The sequence below is a fragment of the Schistosoma mansoni genome (genome assembly GCF_000237925.1).
Source record: "Schistosoma mansoni, WGS project CABG00000000 data, supercontig 0180, strain Puerto Rico, whole genome shotgun sequence".
NCBI classification, from domain to species: domain Eukaryota; kingdom Metazoa; phylum Platyhelminthes; class Trematoda; order Strigeidida; family Schistosomatidae; genus Schistosoma; species Schistosoma mansoni.
The window spans coordinates 291203-317667 of record NW_017386064.1 but is presented as its reverse complement, the minus strand read 5'-3'; the positions used below and the strand labels follow the sequence as shown (position 1 = coordinate 317667).

The 26465-nt window shown below is 32.6% G+C and overlaps 1 protein-coding gene across 1 annotated transcript in view; it reads right to left on the bottom strand.

The window, feature by feature from the left end:
- The window catches only part of Smp_176300 (dynein heavy chain, putative), a gene marked incomplete at both ends in the record, with an annotated part of 98845 nt that overhangs the window by 13915 nt on the left and 58465 nt on the right, over positions 1 to 26465 (bottom strand). Inside the window, 13 exons of the mRNA XM_018795231.1 lie at positions 674 to 1208; positions 2643 to 3812; positions 6749 to 7055; positions 8708 to 9060; positions 9677 to 9988; positions 11518 to 11727; positions 13131 to 13319; positions 15218 to 15409; positions 16939 to 17054; positions 18612 to 18706; positions 19991 to 20136; positions 23786 to 24004; positions 25255 to 25472. Coding sequence (XP_018646987.1) covers positions 674 to 1208; positions 2643 to 3812; positions 6749 to 7055; positions 8708 to 9060; positions 9677 to 9988; positions 11518 to 11727; positions 13131 to 13319; positions 15218 to 15409; positions 16939 to 17054; positions 18612 to 18706; positions 19991 to 20136; positions 23786 to 24004; positions 25255 to 25472 — 4062 coding nt within the window. The remainder of the gene's footprint in view (positions 1 to 673; positions 1209 to 2642; positions 3813 to 6748; positions 7056 to 8707; positions 9061 to 9676; positions 9989 to 11517; positions 11728 to 13130; positions 13320 to 15217; positions 15410 to 16938; positions 17055 to 18611; positions 18707 to 19990; positions 20137 to 23785; positions 24005 to 25254; positions 25473 to 26465) is intronic.

Sequence of the window (26465 nt, the reverse complement as noted above, 5' to 3'; positions counted from 1 at the left end):
TAATATTATTATTTTAGAACATGATGACTCTTTGTAGTTGTGATCTCTCACTGCATATCAGTATATAACAAACAAATCATTAATATCAGAAGGGGTTTTGTGGATATTATAGTAATTTTGATAGTTGAGATCATGAGTCAATTGAAGCGGGATCGTGGATGCGCACTGCTGAGAAGTCCCACAAAAGGACGAAACAGCCATCCAGTACCTCCAGGTTATCCATGGTGGTCTAGCATCCATTGACTGATGGTCTCAACTATTTAAAAAAATCGTTATTAAACAAAAAAAATTCATTAGGAAATTTCCAAAGTTTCCAATAGTTTCATTTTTGGATTTATATATACTTGAGAAACTTATCATGATAGACGTGGGGACTGAGAGTAATGTTTTAGAATCTTTTTAACACATTTCTTAAAACTTATACTTGAAAGGAAGCAAGAGATTCATAATTCCAATAGTCATAAATTTAATGAGTAGTGGATACAAAGTGACCACCTCTTAGATGTTCAAAATAATTAACACGTAACGGATACCGTTTTTACTTTGCCTTGAGAAGATCATTGGCATCAAATGTTTTTAACCTGAACCATGAATAAGGGAGAAAATAATTGTAAATCTCCATAACTTCATGATAAAAATGATTCTAATGAAGTCATATTCATTGACACTTGACAAGATTTCCTTACTTGAGGTTGTAGTGAAAGCAGCGTATCTAGAAGGACTCGTGTCTCTTGAATCTGTGATGTAATATCTGCATTAGGATGTTGACCAAATGCTTCTGGATGATCAATTTGTGGTAGAAGTGTTACAAATTCACGATAAGCATTTAATGTACCATCTCTTGGTATATAATAATATGGTAGTGACGATAGTTTATAAAATGGTTCTTTCAATACTTCATCTCTAAAATAATCACTAATGTATGTATTTAATAAACGACGATCCCAATCATCAGTAACATGGCCACCATAATTAATATCGGCAATTAAATAGCGTAATGCATCCCATGGAGTTTCATCATATTGCCCTAAATAATTTGTTAACAAATGTTCAGATACTTCAAAATCAGAATCATTAAATTCATATGGAATATTCCAACCGAGCATAAGGAACTTTTTGCGTTCTAATAATACTGAATGAAAATAGCACAATGAAAATAGGAGTTTTTTATATTTCTCTGGTTTCTGACACAAGGAAAATTGATCTTCCTGTAAAGTAAATGTATGTGTATATATTAAGTTCAAAAAATATTAACTCCAACGGAGTTGAATAGAAAACTAAATTAACAAATTAATGTATTGTTAAGTTCGTTAGCACATTCTGTTCCTAGTCTCTCTCCATCCAAATTGTTATTTGTATGTCGTCTCATACTACTCAATTACGATCAGTAAACAGTTTTATTCCTGTTAATTTCTAGGCATGTGGTGTAACGCGTTTGTAGTAGTATCTTAAATTATTTGTAAACGCTTATAACACTTAATGTATTTATCATTAAACTCACTTTCTATTAACCACAGGAACAGTTATTTCTAGTTTCGTATATTTCTTGAATCTTTTTTTAAACCTAACAGTTTCAGTATTTGTCTGTTCTTACTCCCATTTCGGTTGCTGGTAAACTGCAGTTAACATTAGACACAAGTACCAACTGTTATTTACGCTGTCGTATATCGTGATTAATCTTTATGTTATTATAACAGGAATCATTTCTCTTTTCAGACATGCAGACATGGTAATTGCCTCAGATACCTCACTAGTCGAGGCTTGTAATCAATTTATTTTTATTCCTAGATAAAAGAATCATTCTTTAGAAAAATTATTATTTTTTTAAACTTCAGTTTCTCATGTATTTCAAACGTGTGGTTGGAAGCTTCGGCAGAATTAACACTTATAGAAAATAGATGAAATGTTTTTAAGTAGAGACGTTTAGTGGCTTGCAGTGGAATCCAGGTCATGCGTTTCATCCTATTCTGGATTCGTCAGCTGGATGTACCTGCACATATTTCAAAAGAGAGGTGTCAAATAAAGTCCTTGACATTAGCAACAGGTTCAAGCACTGAATAATAGGTGAAGATTTTTGAGAATCTAGTTAATTTCAAAATTTTATATTTAAAGGTGTTGACTATAGAAATATATCTTATATGGCTGAGCAGTGAAATCACTTTCGAAATATGTAGTGTATGGGTTTTTAGTTCTCGGAAGAAATAATATTCAATTATTTATGGCGTGATTCTAGGTGAACCTTTGCAGCCATCATAGATCCCAAAAGTTCCCAAAGATCCTATTGTCACTAACCGAGTTTTTGAAGGGGATCATTGTCAGGATCAAAAATGTTTATTACAACTCATTATTTTCATCTGAAGACAAAAAGATAATGATAGAACGTTGACATTTGGTTTCAATATTTGTCTTTATCTTTTCTGTAGAATAAATGAAACTAATAATTGAGTTGTTATGGGGGATTTGTAACAAGGTTTAAACCTGTAGTTTTAATAACGAGATAACGTGATAAACTGCACCAATTAGGACTGTAAACATATACGTACGTATATACTAAATTAATTCAATGCTAATTAAATCAAACCGATGTAAACTGAATAAAAATTAACGTCAGTTAAAAATTTCTTGATCAAAGTATAACTTACTTTAATAAGATGATAAAGCCGTTTCATATTTGAACGTAAACCTTTTGGTGGTTCTGTAGTCATTTTAATACCAGCTTGTAGAATTGAAATTGGAAAAGCTGGATTTGGACTTGATGAAAGCCATAAACGAAAATCAGTATGTATTTCTTCCGTACTCAGTTGTTCAACAATTTTATCCAATGCTGGCATCCATGATAATGAAAGGTGACAATTAGCAAGGAATATCCAATTTCCTTCACGTATACCTTCTTTAATTAATCGTGTAGCAATCGGTGATTGACCTTGACCTAATGATAAAGCATGAAATTTCTTACTCATTCCACAATTATCAGCTAGTTGTAATAGACCAGCTGTAGGATCAACACCTGGTGATAATACAAATATTAATGGTGTTCTAGTTGAACTATCATCAACTACTTGTTTCATATCCAAAACAGGGGGTTCAACAAATCGACTACCTAAATTATTTATAATAAATCTTGTTGCACAAAATGATACACGATCTGGTCTTAATGAACGTACAATAAGCATACGTTGAAATTCATTTAATGTATTATCCCATTCACCAGGTAACGAACTATTTTCTGGTTCAGCTGATGTATACCATAAATTCCAATCTCTTGAATATTGTTCAAATGATGTAACAATACCATGAAAACTAGCTAATTTATCTAATTCTGTAATATTATCCCAACATTGTTCTGTACACCATGCTGTGCATGGATTATCAAATTGATTTTCACGATCTAATACAACACCACCACGTAGAAAGAAATTATATTCATCTTCATTAACTTTACCAGCTGACTCAAGTATTTTTAAACAAATATGGAATGAAAATAGTAGTTTATGTCGTTCAAATAAACCACGACATGTATAACGATATACAGCATAAGTGTGATAGTCATTTAAATTTGTGATACGATCATCTAATTTCGTCGATTTTGGGCTTTTATCAATACTTAAAGTGAATAAATCAATGTATGCTTCTAAAGAAAATTGATACATAGGATCTATTCGACTCATATCATTCAATACAAAAAATAAAATTGAAGAACGTTGTGCAGATGGACGATAGCCTTCACGAGCCTTATCAATTTGTATTTCAGTTTTCTCAGCAACATGCAATTGTTCAGTGACTTCCTGACGATAAAAAAAAAGGTTGAAATACTTCATGAGATAAAATATGAACATGGTAGAAAGTAAACAGAATTCAGTTTTCATATTGAGAAATACTCAAAAGCAGGATACAACACCTTAGGATAAACGTTTAAATTTAAAAATTATATAGTAAACCGTCATTATTGACGTTTGAATATTCCATGAAAATTACTTATTTACTAAATATCAAATTCAATAGTCCAGCTAGTCAAAACTAAAAGCTAATATAGAAAATTTCAGATGGTTCATATCTTGCATTGACCACAATCATAAAGTGTTCATGTCAAGTGCATAAACAATGAAATCTTAGATGAAGCTCATTGCTGAGATACTTCAAGATACCACATAATTTGAGTTAATGATTAAAGAAAACCAAGTGGTAGAGAAAAATACTTAAAAGAGAACCAGAAAAAGTGAGATAGGAGGCAAGTACTAGACAATACTTACGCTTGTTACCCCTCATGGAGGAGCATAGGTCGCTTACCAGCATTCTCCACCCAACCCTGTCCTGGGCTATCCTTTCCAATTCTTTCCAGTTATTATTCATCCTTTTCATATCGGCGTCCGATTTCCGACACTGTATGTTCTTCGGCCTTCCTCTTTACCGTTTGCCTTCAGGATTCGAAGTAAAGGCTTGCCTAGTGATGCAGTTTGGTGGATTCCTTTATGAATATCCTGTCCACATCCAACGTCTTTTCCTACTTTACTCTTCATCTGGAAACTGGTTTGTTCTTTCCCATAGTAGACTGTTGCTGATGGTTTCCGACCAACGGACATTGAGTATTTTGACTAGACAATTGTTTATAAATAATTTTACCTTTTTAATAACGGTTGTAGTAGTTCTCTACGTTTCAGCTCTGTACAGTTGAACTGTGTTGATGTTCGCATTGAAGGTTGTGACTTTAATATTGGTTGACAGTTTATTTGAGTTCCATTTGTTCTTCAATTGTAGGAATGCGGTCCTTGCTTTGACAATTCTCTCATTTACGTCTGAATCAGATCCTCCTTGTTCATCGATGATGTTGACCAGGTACGTGAAAGTTTCCACATCTTCCAGAGTTTTGTCATCAAGTGTGATTGGTTTGGTGTTCTCTGTGTTGTATTTGAGAGTCCTACTTTTCCTTTGTGTGTATTGAGGTCTATGATGTGGAGGCTACTGCTACATTAGTTGTCTTCATCTGTATTTGTTCGTGTGTATGGGATAGGAGGGCTAGGTCATCTGCAAAGTCCAAAACGTCTAATTGATTCCGATGTGTCCATTGTATTTCGTGCTTCCCCTCAGATGTCGAGGTTTTCATAACCCAGTCAATTACCAGAAGAAAGAGGAAGAGGGAGAGTAGACAGCCTTGTCTGACTCCGGTCCCTACTGGAAATGTATACGTCAGCTGTTCTCCATGCACCACTTTGCATTGTGGTCCGTCATTTGAGTTCTGGATGATGTTGACAACCTTCTCAAGAACTCCATAGTGTCGAAGAATTTTTCATAACGTCCTCCTGGACACACTGTCAAACGTGTTCTCAGTCAATGAAGTTGATGTGTAGTGACGAGTTCGATTCAATCGATTGTTCGACGATGATCCGTATTGTCACAATTCGGTCTGTGCACGACCTTTCCTTACGGAATCCAGCCTGTTGATCTCAGAGTTGGGCGTCTACTGGGTCTTTCACCCGGTTCAGCAACACTGATGAAAACATTTCTTGGTACTGACAATAGTGTGACGCCTCTGTAGTTCTCACATTTGATCAGATCTCCTTTCTTTGTTATCTTGGTGAGGTATCCTTCTTTTCAGTCTGTCAATGGCACTTGTCGTTCTTCCCAAATCTACTTGAATAGAAGGTGAAGCATGTTTTCAGTTGCTTCATTGTCTGACTTCAGTGTTTCAGCTGGTATATTTTCAGGTCGTGCTGCTTTGCCATTCTTGATTTGTTTGATGACTGGCCATCCTGATTTCTCCGACCGTTGGTTGAGTGACATCTATAGGAAGGTCTGTGTGTGCTGCCTGGATGTCCGATGGATTCAATGGAGCTGGTTAATTTAAGAGTTCCTCCATGTTTTCCACGTATCTGTTCCTCTGTTCTTGAATCTTGGTGATTGTCTTGCTTTCTTTGTCCTTGATTGGTCTCTCCGGTTTACTATATTACCCTGCTAGTTTCTTCGTCGTGTCATACATACGTAGTATAAATTCAGTCTTTCCAGACAAACAGTCAAAACACTGGCTTTAAATCGGTTACTTACAAAAATATAGGTAATACTACTTACAGGTTTTATCAAATGTGAGTAAAGGTACAGATATTCAACTGCTCTCTACTTCCAACCTTTGTCTTGTAGCTGCCTTGTATATATGAGAGTATTAGTGTACTTTGGATTGAGTGATGGATTCATCAACAAAGCTAAATGGATGAAACAATCTTCAACAGTCTTACGGAAGCTTCATGTAGTGAAAGCTTTCTCGTTTCATAAATGTTCAATTACTTTTATTCATATCTAGATAAGTATTACCATAATGGAGTAAAATGCTATTAATGTTATATTATGTGCTTTTCTATTTGAACACGAATTCAAATGCAGTTTCAACTAAATATGAGAAACCATTATAGTTTAGGGTATAATAAATGTCTTCATTCATTTTATAGATGAGTTTCTCTTGAGCTATTCGAATGGAGTTGCTTCATATCGTTCATTTTTAGTGAATTAGTAGTATACTAATAATATTATAACTCTCAAATATAAATCGACATACCGTAAGCACTCTGAGATCTTACTAAACCATCATGAAATTTCTTTTTTTCATCAGTCATCAGAAATGAAACTTTAGTACGACAAATGAGACAACAATATTTCTTGTAAAACACATCAAGAGGAGGTTAGCAATAAATGATGAATTCAATCTATAGAATAATTTGCTCAATAAATAATTTTAAAAAAGTATTTGAAAATTACTTACAGATGATGTAACTTTCGATGTTTGTAATGTATTTACAAGTTGTTCATCATCCAATAAAGATCCTTGTGCTTCATTTAACAATCTTAAAATTTCATCTTCTAATTCTGTAAGTTTACGTTTACCGGCTGCAATCCCTATGACTAAATTATCTTTTTGCTCTTCTAATTCAGGACGTTCTTTACGTACTACAATACCAAGTAATTGTGCTTCTAATCCTTGTTGTTTTACAGCAAAATTTACAATTAACGCTTTAGAGGATATTTCTGGTGTATAATGAGGATTAGGTAGTTTAGTAGTGATATAAAGTCTAGAATTTAAAAAATGAATCAAATTTAGTGCAATTCATTCGCTTTTAAAGAAGAATAGTTTAAAAATGATGTAAATACGATTTGATATTCATATAAACTGTTTGTAAATATTGAATCGGTAAATAAGATTATTGAACTATCCTATATGAAACACCCTATATCCATTAACAGCTATCCAAATAGAGTACAAAATCTGAGGGTAAACTTTATATTTCAAAGTTTACATGATGAATTGATCCCAAGCAACTACTTATCAGTATGAATTTTTAAAAACACATTGATTTCGTGGATTGGTTGAAGTTAGACGTTAACACCGCTGGATGCCTGCTCAGTGGTCAATCCGTTAAGTGCTCTGGCGCGAGACTGGTAGGTCCTGGGTTCGAATCTCGTGAGTGAGGGGTCGTGGATGCGCACTGCTGAGGAGTCCCATAATAGGACGAAACGGCCGTCCAGTGCTTCCATGTTTTCCATGGTGGTCTAGCTTCAATCGATTCATGATTTCAACTATGAAAATACATTGATTATTGTAAATAGATCACAAATAATAATAGTAATTTCATGGAAGTTCTTCAGACTGCTATTAATATCCATTACATTACTCTAGCTATTTATTTTTTCAACTTTATGCAAAAAGTTTAACTTAAATTATAGTGAGAATGATCTTCACGATAATGATTGTTGTCAAGCATCTTTAATAGAAAAACAAAGTGAATTATTAAATCTACTCAAATAGATACATAATAACCCATGAATTGGAAGCATCATTTGGGTGACAATAATTATAGTGTGATAGAGTCAGACAAATCAAAATAAAGGATAACGACTTTGATTTTTAAAAAAACTATAATACAATTAAGTGAATAGAAAAATCTTTAAAGAGACTTTGAATCTAATTCTCACAGACAGATACCATTTAATATAGTTGTAGCATGTTCATTAATCACGATCGATTTCAAATAAACCTTGACAGTGTAGAGAATGTTTGGGTTCTTTGTTGAGAAAATCATACATAACCACATTAGATTCTCAAACAGTACGATACTAAATTTTAAACATTTGAGTAAGTTATTAGAATGGGTTTTGTGGAGATTTTAGTAATTTTATAGTTGAATTCATGCGTCAATTGAAGCTAGACCACCATTGAATCTCGCGAGGCGGGATCGTGGATGCACACTGCTGAGGAGTCCCACAATAGAACGAAACGGCCATCCAGTGCTTTCAGGTTTTCAATGGTGACATAGAATAAATTGACTCATAAATTCAACTATAAAATTACTAAAATCTCCACCAAACTCCTTCTGATAATAATCATATGCTCACTAGTGACTGACTTCAAGAGGTATTTCCTGGAGTTCTAGTGAGAAGCAGTGACCAGTGGAGTTCAACCGGGTCTGTTGTGAGATATTAATTCACTGAGGACAATGGTGGACGGTTGCTCAATTTCGTGGATTGGTTGAAGTTAGACATTAACACCGTTGGATGCCGACTCAGCGGTCTAGTAGTTAAGCGCTCGCGCGCGAGACTGATAGGTCCTGGATTTGAGTAAGTTATTGAATAAATGGAAAAATTATAAATTGGAAATAAATGAAATTTATGTATTACTTTTAAAGAATATCTTCATGGTTGAAATAAAGAAAAATTCAATGCTGACCTAAACTTATCATTATACTCAATTTCTTTATCACCCAATTTCATTAATAATGTACCACCAACTTTAATCAGTGATTTAGTTAATAATGGATCCAAAGCTTGATCTAATTGTTCGTGAACATTTTGCAATAAAACTGGTTGACCATGTTGTACAGCAATTTCTAATGTACGCATATAATCTGGCGTTTGTAAGTCAATTATTCGTAATTCTTTGCCTTCCATTGATTTAATCCATTTTAAAGCTTGATTTTGTGGATCAACCATTAGTGGCCACCTACTACCTCGTGTTACAATTACACCATTCTCAACTGAAAATGTATCACGTGGTAATCCTTGTATATTCCATTCTCTAACCTTGTAAAAAAGGAAAAAGTAGTTGGTATGAAATTAGAGAAAAGTTGTGAAGCCGTGGGGTAAACTAAAATGAAAATAATTTAGTTTAATATTTTGTAAGCTATATAAATGATTTTCTTGATACTCACTAAAAATGAACATTGTATCGACTCAATGCATTCACTACTATACGTAGACTAAATTTAAATATTTTTAACAGTTCTTGGAGTGTAAATAGTCGGTAATAAATTGGGGCAAACTAGAAAGAACTTATTAAGTCCAACAGAAGGTGTGAACATTACACCAAACGATTAGAACTTGAATTTTGAAGTGCCATCTTAATGACTTACTTTATCCCAGCTTTTAAACTCGGTCTTAAAGCTTTCTGTCAATTTTCTGTAAACAGAAGCTAATCATCAGACGAAAAATATATCAAACTATCACGCTAAATACTTCCTACTGGTGCTTTCATCTATGTCCACTTTATCAGGGTATCAATTAAAGAAATATGGCTTTTAGCTCCCATTTAATGTATCAATAAATCATGACCCTAAGACATGATTTACTCCTGCATATTAAAATTTTCTACGACTTGGGAAAAAACAGTTAAAATAATAATGAATATCATTTCACGTACTTGTGTTGGATCAGCTAAAAATTCAGTGAACACAAATGGATCTGTTACTGGTACGCTCTCAGTTCTAATTAATCCCAACCAATTGGTAATTAATTTCTCACGATATTCACTTAAAAATGGACCCATATATGATAAGAAAGCGGAGGCTAATAAACAATCACCAGGTAGTAGCTCAATTTTACGTAACAAATCAGCAACGCTAGCTTCCCATCGCAGTTTCTCGCCAGCTAAACCACTAACCAGTTTACTAGCTCTGTCTAACATTTTCTCCGTATGTTCAGCTTTTTTACGTAACTCTTCTTTTTGTTCCATCTAAAGAAAATAATGTTAAAACAGAGAAAATAAAATAAACATCCGATATTAAGCATATTAAGCACATAAACCTGTTAAATAAATCCTTCAGCGGTAAGAGTAAAAAGTTAGTTAATAATTGAGTGAGAATTTAGTTTATACTAGAAACACCATTGAAAGTTGGTACATAAGACCGAACCAAAGATCAAACCTAGGCCTCGTGACGAGCCCTAAAATTATATGGATACTCTTAAACGTCGACATATACACCAGAAAACTATTTTTAAGTCAGAAGTTATGATATCCATAAGTAGGTAACAGAATTTCTTATTCCAACTAGTTATTGAAGTAAATGTGTATTACACTGACAACCTTGAGGGACTTAACAACCAGTCAGGAAACGCTATCTAGCTCTAAAACAATTAATGACGAAAATCAATAAAAATGCCATGAAATAGTTGTTTCGATATTATTAATAATTGTTTACAAACTAAATTAATTGTTAGCATAAAAGAGGTTAATTTCTACATATTAGGAGTTGCTCTAGTGTTATGAATTAAGATTACAACCATATGAGGTTTTCGTCACGAAAGGACATCAGCTATAATGACATTGTGTCAGAATTAAGTAATAGGAGTTAAATTACATTAGTGTTAGGAATACAAATTAGTTGGGTCAGTTAAATTGTCATTTACTTTTAGGACGATACTGACAAGTGTTCGAAACTAACATTGGAGAGAATTTAAAACAATTATACTGGAATTTTATATAGTTGAGATCATGATTCAATTGAAACTGGACCACCATAGAAAACTTGGAAGCACTGGACGGCCGTTTCGTCCTATTGTGGGACTCCTCAGCAGTGTGCATCCACGATCCTGCCTCGCGAAATTCGAACCCAGGACCTACTAGTCTCGCGCCAGAGCACTGGAAAATTGTATGTAGACATAACAGTATAAACACCATGTTAAAATATTTCTTTTCAAGTTGTCCGATTACTTGATAACCGAGAAATAAAAAGTTACGAGAAAGATTTAAAAATGTGAACTTAAGAAAGGACACAAACAGGTTATTTACTAATGGGTAAGAAGTGATAATCCAAAACTTAATAACTAGATGTAATTACATCTTTATGGGTGATTTGAGTCTTGCGACAATTGTATTTTAACATATGGAATTTACTGAATAGATAAGAACATTTTTATGTGTTTTAAGATTACATCTAATAAGGCAAGTATTAAGTAATGTTCTGGATTAAGAAAAAAAGTACTACAGTATTTAGAGTGCTACTCTTAATTGATCTTAAATATGCAGTAAGTTAGTTTTCTAAGGTATTGTAATTCCTACACAATGCATCGTAAGATGAGGGATTTTGAACATATAACTATTAATATGTTAATCATTATGTCAACAAGTATCGTTGGCAAATTTTGAGATATTACTATTGCCTATTTAAGGATAAATTTAGATATAATAAATATTGACTATTTAAGATATTAAGTATTATCATAAAATGAAATTAATTTTACAAAATAAATGAAAAAATCTACCTTTTCATTATATTCTTGTTGTAAACGACGCATTTCAGCATTAACTTCATCAAGTTTAGCTTGTGCAGCTGCTAATTGTGCTTGTTTCTCATGTAATACTTCTTCAGCTTGTTTAAGTCTTTGGCGTTTTGGTTCAACAACTCTGTAAACACGACCGTAAACATCCATTGCTCGAACCCACATACATAACGATTTTGCTGCGCTAGAAACCTATGAGAATAGTAGACGTCATGAGTAACCCTCTTTAATTTTTAATAATTTATTTTTAAAAATCTTATTTTAAAAAATTTCAAGTGATCTTTGCTCTTTTGAACTCGACTTTAAACTAAAACGTCTGAGGAAATTGTTGTACTTTGATTTTGTTAAATTTTTTCGAGTATAACTTATAAAAGTAACTTAACATCGTGTGCTTGATAAGTAAAGAAGAGTTCATCCTTCATATTAGTTCATCTACTTTTCTCATTTTGAATGATGATGAACTAAAATTAGTATTCAGTGTGACAACCGAAATTACCTTTAGGAAATAAACAGAATTACAATGTTTTTATAGGAAGAAAAATGTAGTGACTTTTATCTGGTCGCTTAAGGATAAGGAAATAAGAAATAAATTGTCTTCCACCATATTCATCATTTTTTTTATAAAACTTGGACTATTGGTCGAAATCAAATCCCAAATAATTCTAAAAAGGACTAAATGAATAATTGTTTCAAGTAAAAATACAAACCTGTCTAGTCAGTTCAATAATGTGACTCATTTACCAAGTACAAGATTGTAAACTCTGCTCTCAATTGTCTCTTTTGTGACAGTTATTGATACCAATGAGCTGGCGAGATAGAAGAATATAGGCTGAGGACTAAATTTATAACCGACTTTTCAAAACGTTATTTCAAAGACTAGTATAGGTCTATTTTATGGGCCATTTGAAACAAAAGTTTGAGCATAAGTGAACAGTAACTTAACGTATTCTAGATTCTTCGAAGAATGAAATGATTGTGTATTTCATGAAAAGTTCATGTTGTTCAGTATTTGTTATTCTATAAAATTCCTATCTTAACTGACTTTGATCATGTCACACTGATTTCCATTCTTTCAGACAAGTTTATTCATTTGTAGGTTAAGCGTTGACGATGAAACTTATGACTGTCGAAAAAAGTGTTTTTACGTAAGTAATAAGTAAAATCTAGAGTAAACCATGATGACAATTAAAATCAAATATCTGAACTACTGACAACTGTTCATATATTTTACGGACTGAATTCAGAAACTGGCTACCAACATTGTGTCAACATTATTTTACATAGTGTTGTATTCGTTAGTAGATTATTATCAACCGTTACCCAGGTTTATATCACCTTCACTTATGATTAACGTTTACACGTATATCATTATCTAACTCGGTTACCAAGTGAATACACACCTGCTTGATTTTGATAAACAATTTTCATGTAAAGGTTAGTGAAACTACATGACTGTTTGAATCGAGGTATTTTTAGAATTCAAAGATGCGATAGAATGGTTTGAAGTCAAATGTTTCATCTAGTTACCTCTTTGTCGTTCTATCTATTATGGTAATTTAATGACAGCATCAATGAAAATCATTAATTATACTTACTTTACCAACTACATCAGGTTGGAAATCATCTTGTGAGCAATACTGACCAATTCTTTTCAAAGTTTTATCACTAATATTATCTTTATCAAAATTTATAAGTTGTTTAATAAAATCTTGTTCACCTAATTGTCTTTTTGATTCAGCCCAACTTGGATCAGCCCCTCTAAGAATCATTACGGCTTCAAGAACCTGAAAGAGAAATTTATATTTTATTCTGTGGGCAAATAACTGTAAGAATGTATGACTCATCAGATTTCTGAAAATGTTAATTGGTTTCTTAATCTCTTGAAAAAAATCATTTTTGTGAAAACAAACACAATCACCAATATAGAACTGATTTTAATTTTCGAAGTGTTATTGTACAAGGTACTTCAAAAGATGAGTTCATAACAATAAAATTTGGTCTCTTTGAATTCATCATATACAAGACAGAATTCGTAGTCCTTCAAGTTTCCCCCCATACAATAGAACTGTCTTGACATTTGTATTAAGAATTATGATCTTGGTGTTGGTCGGCAATTGTTTTGGGTTCCAGATGTTCTAAAATTGTGGATATGATGCTCATGCTTTGCCGATCCGCGCACTCACATCTGCATCAGATCCACCGTGTACATCAGTGATCTCCCCAGATATATAAAGGTTTTTACATCATAAAAAACTTCTGTGTCAAGTGCTATTCGATTGGTGCATGCTGTATTGTATCGGAGAATCATGTTTTCCTCTTCGTTAGATCGAGACCTACTGCTGCTGAGATGGCTGCTACACTAGTTGTCTTCTCCTGTATTTGATGTTGCGTGTGTGATAGAAGAGCCAGATCATCTGCGAAGTCTAAATCGTTCAGCTGAATCCTAGCTGTCGATTGTATCTCGTACTTCCACCAGATATCAATGTCTTCATAACCCGGTCGATCACCAGGAGAAAGAGAAAGGGTGAGGGTAAGCAACCTTGCCTGACACCGGTCTTTACTTTGAACGTGTCTGTCAGTTGTCCTCCATGCACGATTTTGCAGTTTAATCCATCATAGGAATTCCGTATAATATTGACGATCTTCTCAGGCTCGCCATAGTGTTGAAGAAGCCTCCATAGTGTTGTCCTGTCCACGCTACTAAATGTTTTGTCGTAGTCAATGAAGTTTATGAAGAGTGATGAATTCCATTCAATTGATTGTTCCACAATGATACGTAGAGTTGCCATTTGGTCTGTACACGATCGATCCTTACGGAATCCAGCCTGTTGGTCTCGAAGTTGGGCGTCTACGGAGTCCTTCATTCTGTTTAGCAATACCCTGTTGAAGACTTTTCTTGGAATTGAGAGAAGAGTGATGCTCTTGTAGTTCTCACATTTGCTGAGATTGCCTTTCTTTGGTATCTTGATTCGTGTTGTGAAGACAGTGTTTCAATCGAAGTAAATTACTTAGGACCAGCTCTTTAGTTAATGAACAGTATATAACTGTAGGTCAGTACCAAGTTTATATAAATATCCTTATGATTCCTGTTATTCATAGGTTCGTTGTGGATTTGAAAAAACGTAAATTAAACAAAATAATTGTTACTAAATTACTAAATACGACCCAATTTACTGATATGGTAAAAAATATAGTGAGTAAATGGTTGCTTTATCGACAGTCTGAGATGATGCAATGTAGCCGAGTGATGGCAGTTTATAAAAACTAAATTAGTGACCTTACTAATGCAAAAAGACAGACCTCAAATAAAATCTAAATATTACCTAGTAAAGACAATCTTCTATACCGTTAAATCATCCACTTCAATATACAATATTCGGTTCACTACTTTTTATTGACATAAGGTTGTGGAGATTGCTGAATTTTTATTGTGATCATGAACTCATAAATTTTAGACCACCATTGAAAGCCTGAAAGAACTGGATGACTGTTTCATCCCAGTATGGGATTCCGCGGCAATGCTCGTTCACGATGCCTCACGCGAGACTCGGACACATGATATGAAAAATTTTATGCTTCATTTTTATCTCCAGGATTAAAATACAGAATAAATGCTGACTTATTTGTTTACAATAAAACCAGACCATTAATTTAATGAAAATAAAAATAAAAACGAACAAACCTTTTGCACCAGAAGAGGTGGTTTGCCATATGATTTAATTTCCGTGATGTCTTTTTTATTTAATGACTCTAATGCTTGTACAGCTGCTTCTAAAGCTGGCATAGCTTGTGCTAAATCCGCTTGAGCTAATTCAGCCATATGTAAACATTTAGCTTCGTCTATTTTAATTTTTTCTTGAGTTTGCATAACAGACTACAAATAGTTGAAGGTGAAAAAATATACGATTTCATTGTTGTCAATAATATTTGTTTAGATAAATTACTAAGATTCACTTGCCAATTCCATATTTATATATAAGAATTTAAGCAAACTTTTCTATAGTTTGACTGTCAGTAGTATTACTTAAGGTACCAACACTAAATAATTGAGAGAAGAGCAGATCGATTTCGAATTACAAACTCATTAGTTAAAAGTCTATTGTTTTAGTCACCGAGTCTTAGCTCTACCATATCTAATAATGATTTATCTATACATGTTTTAATCTTAATGCTAATTAAAACGTAGATTATATTTTGACATACGTTATACAACGAAATTTAATAAATTTACATGTCAAGTAATCAAATTCAAAATGTCACTGATTTCAGTGAACTAATGTCGTATAGAAAATTGTTTTATTGATAGGTAGTCAACAGTTTGGTAGTGAAAGTGTAATGATTGTAAAACAGTTCATCTGCATGATAATTCTTGGTGTTGGTAAATAAACTATCTCAGTACTATATCTTGTTTCAAATAATGAAATAAAAAATAGCAATTTTGAAGTTAAACATTTTCTATCCTTTGAAGGTCATCTGCTTAACAAGATTTCATTGTTTGGAAAACTGCAGAATAGTAAACAACTATCTCATCTGTGTTTGATAATTCTTAGAGGTTTCATGATTCGAGCTTTGATAAGCAGACATATAAAGTATAATAACTCTTTTTATTTTTGATGGTTCATCTATAAAATCAGTCCGTGATAACTTCATAGACTTTAATTCACTTAATGTTGTTTGCGTGTATCTTCCTAATGTTGTTTAGAGCTGCAATTGACCAGTTTCTTGTTGCCATATGTGTATCCTGTGTGGATTGCCTCGATATTGCCTTAAGTCACAAGCTTCATAAGCAAAGATGGATAGTGGCTAGCAATAAAATCCAGGATGCGCGTTCCGTCCCGTTTGGGACTGGTCAGCTGGATGTACTTCCATCCCAGAGATACAAGTAAACAATACCAAGTGAATTAAACTTCACCCCGTTGCACAAGCTAATAACTATCGGAACTCAGTAGCTGAGTGGATAACACGACGGCGTTTGAAGCGAACAGCTCTCGGTTCGAGTCCCAGAATGAACATCAACTCTGAGAAGCAGGTACATCCAGCCGACGAGCCCAACGTGGGACGAAACGCGCGTCCTCAATTCCACTGCTAGCAAATATCTATCTTTGCTTACATACTTTCATTTTATTTAGCAATCAAATAAGTTAGTTATTTTTCCACCTTTTTTGCACTAAAAACACTGAATTTTCTGAATTTTAAATGCATACATTTTCTAATATGCAACTTGAATAGTATAAAAAGACTGTGTAGTAAAATGAATAGAAATTCCCAGTCATTTAAAGAATTTTGTTAACCAAGCAAGAAATATAATTGCTTTCAGTTGAGTACTCTAAGAGGTATATTGAAGTTAATCAGTCATTGGTGATAGCAGTAGTAGTTTGACTAAAATTTTAAACGCTCACTTACTTTAGCCTGTTCATCGGCTTCACGTTTTTGTTGAACAATAACTACTAAATAATCATCACATTCTTTTTGAAATGCTGACACTTTCTTTTTAGCTTCTTCTAATTCCACAGACATAACTGAAAAGTAAAAGCAATGATTAATTGTACATAGTCATTTATCTAATTATAACCAAAAGCACTTCAAGGAAAATTAAGAAAATATGTTTATGTTGTGTACCAGTAATTAGATTTTTAAAGTTTCCAGTGAAGTCATCTATTTTTGAGTCTTCTGTTTTATTTCACGATCTATCAGATTAATTAGCTGTAATTGACTTCAGGAGGCATGAAGTATTAAGTTTTATTGTTTTAAACATTACTTCATTCTGAAAAGTGTAATTCTTAATGTCCAGCAATGCTTTTTGACTTACAACAGGTAAAGATACGTTGAAATTTCCTAAATTAACAAAGTATAGACTAAGAACACAAACTGTTGAAACCGCTAATAATTGGGGTAATGAAACATATATCACTATTATATGTGTTGGTTTATGAGTGTTATATTATCCATTTTGTAATGAATTTGTAATGACCGATGCATATATGTGCCTGGTCCTACGTTGTAGCTGACTAAATGATTATTATGGTCTTAGAGAGCACAAGATTGGTTCCTATTTGCTGTCTTAATATTATCCGGAGTCGAAAAAAGTTGTTATATCTGGCTGAAGCTGGTTGGTTCAACTTTTATTATTAACTGTATCCTAGCAAAATAATTAAGGATTTTGACACACTATCAAATAACGTTACTGATCTCGAGGTAAAATTTGACTTGATAGCCAACAGCCTTTGTGGGAATACTTAACCGTGAAGCCTCACTTTCCAAAAATTTATGTAACAACATTAAAGTCTCCTTATCCGGACATACCTACATTTGTTATTTTAATTCACTGTGATAAGTGGTATTTATGTTGTATATGTATTTGCTTCTTATCTATTCCCATTAATACATTCCCGAATGAAATGTCATATGATTACTTTAGAATTCAATTACGACCTGGAAGTTTTTTACGTAAAAGGAAATGTGTGAATGAATTAATTTACTGAGGGGAGTTTCCTAAAAACCCATCCATTTCAATTACACACTGATCCGAAAATTCAAGAATTCGTTTTTGTTGCTTGAAGAAAACATAAGTATACTAAAAGGAGATAACAACGCTCATCATTAACACGATGGATAATAACACAATACGTGGATTATCACTTTGCAACGGAATGAATATGTGTTATACTAGTTTTGCATATACATCATTTTTCGCCTTCATCTTCTAGGAAGTTTCATTGCACTTTTGTTGAGTTATCAGGTTAAAATAATGCATGATTATCTAGAAATAACCGCAAGTATGTTAACATTCAACAGTCAAATGGTCAGAGGTATTTTAAAATTGTATTCAAGTGTCTAGAGTAGATGGACTGTTGTTAGAAGTGGAATCAAAGACGCACATTTTGTCCTGTTTGGAGCTTATCAACAGAATGTCCCCAAACCTCAGTGTTGTTGCTCACAATGGAATTGAACTGAGTACTTTTCGCGTCAAACGCCTAACGCACTATACAATGACCTGCTGACCCATTCATTTTTTCTAAAAGGAGAAAAAACATTGACATTAAGTATGGCAATGAAAAGTATAAAAATCAAATTACCTTCAACTTTTTTTCTTGTTTCATCAATCTTATCAAGACCATTTGTTAACTTATTTGCTTTATCACTTAATTCTTGACGTTTTTGATAAAGAAGACTGTAGAAAAGAAAAGAAATTCAATGTAACGTATGAGCGAAATATGAATTTGTACAGTCTACGTAAAAAAGGTTAGCGTCAATACGTTTCTTAAATATTATCTTTGTATTTTTGTTAATATCATGACTACATAAACAGAAGTAATTAGACAGTATTCATATTCATAACAGCCTTACTGTTTATCATATCAATATTTTCAGGTGAAAGTTGATCAACGCAACGAATGGTTGGAGACTTTTGGTAGTATGGCTCGGAATCATTCAACATGATGCGAATACATTCACTCCTTTCCTTACCTTGAATCCCAACTTTCAAAGTTATCCAGTTTTTACCTGACTAATTTGTATTTTCTTTGTCGATCCTATATTCTATGTCTAATGTTTTGAATTATAACTGATATTGTGATTACTTCTAATGCTCTAGCATCTGATATTTTCACCTAGCTGTGCTCATGTACGGCAACAACTTAAATCAATTCAAATATATTGCTAAATTCTACATTATGACTGACAGACTGTCTGAAATTTCCATTTATTATGGTATTAATAAAAAATGGGTTTTTTAATATATAATAAATATACAAGTGAGAATGTTTAAAATTTGAAAGTGATTAAGACAAAACTATTTTCATATAACCGTCTAAGGCAATTAAACAAGCGGTATTGAAAAAAAGGTGTTAGTTTCCAAGACAGCTTTGATGAAGTTATTTGGATAGTTACCAATAAAATACAATTAGATACCTTTAATTTGCACGGTGAGTAAGAGTGTCACAGAGTTTCTATTCATCTAAACAGTGCCTGTACATAATTAGTTTTGTTTATTGTTGGATTTTACTGTTGTAATTTGATATTTGACTTGTGTGGATTGGTTTCATCAATGATTTTGTATTTGAATTTCTTATATTTGCTTGATGAAGGTATATGAAGATATTAAAGTCTTAGAGGAGGAATAGTTACAAGTAGCGGTAGAAGGATTGAAAACTTTTTTTTAAGATTAATTTCAAAGTGCCATCTCAATAAACAAATAATGGAGTTTTCAAAACAATAGTCAAAGCTTCACAGTTATACTATTCACTTCAGAGAATAGAACATAATGAGAAGCATTCATCTGGGATAAAACGTTTTCACTCCATGCAGCCTTTAGATATTTTCTGTTTCGAAGATTTTAGAATTTGAACAATATTCAAACATCATTTGGTTATTCGTTAACATAATCGTTCTAGCAATATTAGTAAACGTCATTATAAATTATACCATAATGATTTTGTTCACCAATTTCACTTACATTTTGTACCCAGATACAAATTCTAAGTAATTGGTTGGTGTAATGTAATTATGTCGTTTCAATTCATTCAGCATGACCACTGCCATATCAGTAACTGATCGATGCATGTTAGCGAATATTTTTGCAACACTTGTTCTCATTTTCGCCTGTTTATTGAAAAAGAAATGTTGTTAAGCAAGGATGGAAACTTCGGACAATATAAAATTAAGAGACAATTTCAAAAAGCTTCACAATCCACCTTATTAAATATTAATTCACTGTATGTTACTTTCCAGTATGAAGATAGAATTTTCATAATTTTTAGCAAGAATCAGTGATGTTAGGAAACGATTACGTCGAATGTGAAACACTATCTAACCTTATATTTTGGGTAAAGATCCTGGAAGCTGTCTAAACGTTGGTGTAAAACATTGGGTTTTGAATAATTTTTTGACCAATATTGTGTTTACGACTGAAGTAAAACTTTGTGGGTATTTTGAATATTGAAAAGTTTCAAAGCAAAACAAAACAGCTGCCTTACAACTGATTTCAGTTAGCTGTCAAAGACATCTCTTTGTTAAATTTGGGTGCATCTACTAGTATGGCTCAGCAAAAAACAACACTAACCAATATGTGTACAAAGATAATTTATTTAATTCCTCGCTCTATCATGGTCTTAGTTTACAGTCTTATTTTATTTGTTTGTTCTGTTATCTTTGTATTTCACTCTTGCTTCAGCGAAAACCGTTTAAATATATTCTACTAATTACCATTATTATTATTATTATTATTATTATTATTATTATTATTATCAAAACGGTTATTTCTATTCGGATTTATTGGTGATCATTCACATATCTCATTCATTTATACCTAATGATACATTCAGTTACTCTATTCATCCTATTGGTCAAATATTTCTCATGTTTCATAAATTCCCTCATTCATTAATAATTTATTCACTTCAAAGATGTTATATAATCAATTCCCAATTTACAATTAAATAAATCCTAACACATAACATAAACATGACCTATCAGAATTATAATTTTATATAGTTGAATTCATGAGTCAATTGAGGCTAGACCACCATGGAAAACATGGAAGCACTGGACGGCCGTTTCGTACTATTGTGGGACTCCTCAGCAGTGCGCATCCACGATCCCGCCTTGCGAGATTCGAACCCAAGACCTATCAGTCTCGCACGCGAGCGCTTAACCTCTAGACCACTGAGCCGGCATCCAACGGTGTTAATGTCTAACTTCAACCATTTCACGAAATTGAGCAACCATTCACCAATGTCTTCAGTGAGTTGATATCTCCCAACAGACCTGGTAAGCTTATAGTTACATTATACAATGTTGATTACAATAATCAACTTACCTGTTTTTTAACGAGAAGTTGAGGCTAAAAAATACATCAATAAAAAAATATTATGGAAATACTTAATATTGATAGGTTACTTATATATATTATATTGTGATAAGGAATATTAGTAACTTTATTTAATCAAAAGTCAAAAAAAAACATAGCTTTGTCTTCGTTACTGTTATGATTTAAGCATGAAACAAAATCGATTATAATTCTTTGAAGTAATTGTCCGAAAAGGAATGAAATAACTGAGATTAATGATAACTGACTAACATGTGAACCAATGGTAGACTAAAGAGACTATCAGCTGAGTAGATTTTGGAAGTTGGTTCAAACTCTACAGTAGGAACTACACAGTTTTGTGGAAATCAACAATAATAACAATAGTGGCGCATCAGTCCAATACATTACTTGCATAGTGATATATCAACTAAAGGTGAAATGATGCAAAGGTAACTTGAATAAAAAAAGATCAGTAAAGGTGCTTATGACTTGTACAGTAGAAAGAGATCTTGTCCATTTCCGATAGCATGCAGTGTTTTTAGTTTATTTTTATAACTAAATCGGTCACCTTTTTTTATACAATTCTTTAACTAGACAATGAAGACAAACGTATTCTGACTGGTATTTGATAATTGTTAAGTTCATTCTCTAGTTGAATCCATATATGTTATGGTTAATGTAAACAAGTAGTGAAATGAAAATTATTGCTGAATTAATTCTTGCTCATTTCTTCAATGAGCTTGTTTAATGGGAAATTAGAGTCTCACAAGAATATCAATTTTTTAATATAGTATGCATTAATAGACCAATTATCCTAATAACTGACAGGTAGTCTAAGACATTAAATAGGAATAATATATATTTGTAAAATCTCAGCGAATGAATTTATAGTAAATCCAACGTTTCACCTGGCAATCTGGTCCAAGCTTTTTCAAGGAATTCTGTTTTTTTATTGCTGATTTCTTTCCTTTTTTTATTTTTTTTTTTTTTTTTTATTTTTTTTTTTTTTTTTTTTTTTTTTTTTTTTCTTTTTTCATTTTTTTTTTATTTCTTTTTTTTTTTTATTTTTTTTTTTTTTTTTTTTTTTCTTTTATTTTTTCCCCGTGGGCGCAAATTAAAAAATTTTGTTTAATTGGCGGGTTTTTATACGAGGTATTTTTTTAAACAAAGGGGGGATTTTTAAAAATTTTTACGGGGGGGATAATTTAATTTTGGTGGGGTATAGAAGCGAAGGTTTCCCAACTTGTGTTATTATTAGGGCAAATCATTTGAACATTCTGATCACAAATTACTTGCTAGGAACATTATTTATAAAAATAAAAGGTCAACTAGGCTGGCCACGGGGATAAGAGTCGGCCAGGATAATTATAATAATAATGTGCAAACAATTTAAAACCTAAACACCCTCGGATGATAAGCTAATATTACCAGGGTAGGTTTAAGGGGAGAACGAACTGTTTTTGAATACACAAAGGAGGGTTTGAATTTTCGTATGGCTAAGGCTTCAATAAACCTTAGTATATGCCCTTTTACTTTTATACAACACCACAAAAGCCGAGTTAAGATCAAACGTATGGTGATTATGTCACATCCCATTGTGTATATGAATTTATATGTATTTGGGGAAACACGTGCATAGGGAGGAGCAATCATGATCTGCAATTAAGAGTGTCGGAACACATACCTAAATGGCTGCAGAAGCAAATGAATTCCAATAGTCAAATAAGATCACAAGATAGACAAACATCTTCCTCCATTGCGAAACATTTAGTTGAAACTGGTCATAAGGTTGACATCAAGTCAGCAACTGTAGTGTTGTACAAAAGCCTTCAAGGACGTATACTAAGGTTTATTGAAGCCTTGGCTATACGGAAATTGAAACCCCCTTTATGTGTTCAAATACAATTTGTTATTACCCTTAACCTACCATGGTAATGCTGATTTATTTTCCAGAGTAGTCATCACATTGTTTTTGTGTACTTTATTTATTTTCTTTCTTTGTTATGGCTTACCTTAACCTGTCTAGTTGACCTTTTAATTTTTATATAAAAATGTCTTAACAAGTATATATGTGATCAGATTGTTCGAAATGCATTGCGCTGATATATCACATAATTCTGATAAACTTCGTCTTCTCATTGCATTATCGAAAGATTATATGTTTGGCAATAGAGGATGATGGATGTTTATCCTCTACTCTTATCGGGTCATTTGATTTTATTTGTGTCCGAAACCATTTTGGTACATGTTCACACACCCTAATTTTGAGATCACGATTACTCCGCCCTATGTATGTGTAACCACACACATTTAAATTGTAATATAATTCAAATTCTTAATTTGAGTAACTAAGCTTGAATTATCAGAGAATACTCTATAGATTGTCTATTACTGGAATTTTTCAGTCATTTAACAATTAAAATGTAACGAAGAAAAACTTACATCTGGTTCATTAATATTAATATCAACAGATGCTAAGTATTTCTCAGATACTTCTAGTAAAGCTTCAAGTGGCCATTCACTAAACCAATCGATTGTAGTACAATTAACGAATGCTGGAAACATTCGAATACGATTACGAAATGGTTCACCAATGGGACTCATACATAAAATAATGTGTAGATTAGCACGAACTCGTTCAATGAAGAAACGAAATATTGCCTATATTAACAGAACAGAATATCATGTGAATATGAAAAATGAATGTTTGATGGTATACGACCACGAATTAAATGGCTAAAAGTTAATAAAAATAAATCATTTACAAAATACACGTTTAATTACTGAAATTCGAGCCACGATTTTCTAATTTACGAAGTATGACGACGCTGTTTAGTGGGGTGGGATCCCAACCCTCCACCTAGTGATTCGAAGTTAGGTGCTTCAACCACTGACCAACCTGTTCCAATTCACGTAACTACCTAAACGTCACATTCTCATTCAGTTAATGTGTAATGTCATATTTAGCATTTCTCAAAGGAGCTGAAATAAATTGCACTTTGCAACGAAAATAGCTTGATTGAATCTAGAGAGTTTAACAAATGAATTAAACCAAGATGGAGAGAATCAAATGATAAATAAAATAAACAGACGGGAGATCAATAGTAATAAAATTAAACAAGTCGGGTTTTCTGAGAGTACTGATTTCGGGGCACGTTATATCAACTCTAAAACAGTGGTTTGTTTTCACTTAGGATTCTAGAAGCTATGGTGAACAAATTAATGACATAAAAAGTCAAGAGGAAGAAACTAGACATACTGTTAGTAACAGAAAACTGAGTATAAGAATGATAAAAAAACGATGTTGGGAAACAAAAAGTATAAAAAAAACTTCGAATTCAATAATAAAGAGATGACGAAGAATGATTATGTAGATTTTATTAGTATTTCTTTTATCCTGTCAAAGATTACGAATATCTAGCAAACCTAACAATAAAAGTGCACACTTCTAGAAACATCTCAGATCAGTAGTTCATAACAATGCAGAATAACGTCATATCCTAGCTTGGATGTCTCACCCCTATGCCAATCTACTTTTATTTTAACCTATATAAAGTGTCAGAGTAGACAGTCGGTAGACATTCACTATTGCTGATTCAGCTGTTTTATTGTATGTGAAGGTGAATTTGAACTGAATAATTCGGAAGCAGTATACAATTTACGGCTATCAAATAACCTGTTGCCAGTTTGTTAATAAACCGGAGTAGTTTACATTTTTGATTAGTTTTACAGAACAAACTATAAAGTGTCTATTTGTATTATTATGAATCACATATCATGTTGAAAATTGACTTTTACTGACATATAAGAATAAGGAAAGATTAATTTGAAAAAGAATATTTTACCAGTTTTAAGTCCAACGAACCAATTAGGTGGACTCAATAATCAAAATATTTTCACTTCTAGTTTACCTGAGTTGACTCTGCGACACCTTCATGTTTAGCAACTTCAACTAATTGTTGTTTAACCTCTTCAAATTCATCTGATTTGTATAAAATAGGCACTTCACCAGAACTTAACATATTATTAATATCTTCTAAAAATGACTCATCTAACACTTGTGCATCAGTAAATAAGAATACTGTTGGTTTATTTTCAACACCAGCTTGAAAATACATTTTCTTTAAATCTATATTGAATATAATAAAGAAGGAAATTTCAAACAATATTACAATTTGAAACACCGTCAACTTGCTAACATGCAATATTAAGGCAGTTACAAGAGGATATTAATTACTATGATTTTTAGTTGTCATTGAACAAGACAGTGTATAGGTGTGACAAAATGTTAACTGTCTACCTGTTTAGTAATAATGCATATGTAACTTGCTGTTACAGTTATTATGTACTATTGTAGATATAAGGGTGAATATTGTCAACTAGTTAACTTTTAGAACAAACACTCGATTAATGTAACTGTGTTAATATCACCGATTCTAATTGACTAAGTTACTCGCTATCTACGGTAAGCGAATTACAGAACACAAACAACAATCATTCATCGTTGTTTACATAGTCGAAACGAAAAGACTGAAACGTCTTCATCTTTCCTACTGGTTCTTGAAGTGATTTCTTTCATTTCTTGAATTTTTATAGAAACAAACATCCCCCTTGCCTTTTGGAGAAGCTATTTATTCTACCTACTTACATTTCTTACTAACTGAACATAACAAAAGTAAGCATATGGATGCAATTTGGACGACAAAATAGTTGTGCAAACATGAATCCATTTGGAATCATATGCCGCTAAGCTGGATGATGTTAATAGTATTCATCCTAAACATATGATTGACATATTATACACTTTCACGCAAGAAATCAATATTGACTAGCTTTCGGTTGTGATTCACTCCCATCAGCTTTCAATAAAGAATGTCTCATGATTTACCACAACATACAACAATCAATAAGCATTTCTGATGTTTGTGAATACAGAAATTTGTTTGAATACTTATGTTAAAACTAAATCATAGAAACCAAGTGAATGAAATTTCTAAACAAATTAAGATGGCACATTTTAGAATAGAATAACTCTCTAAAGACAAATTCATGTGTTTATCATGAAGTAATTAATGTGTTAGTTTGCAGTCTGTATGTATGAGAAATCCAGTAGTGGTAGAGT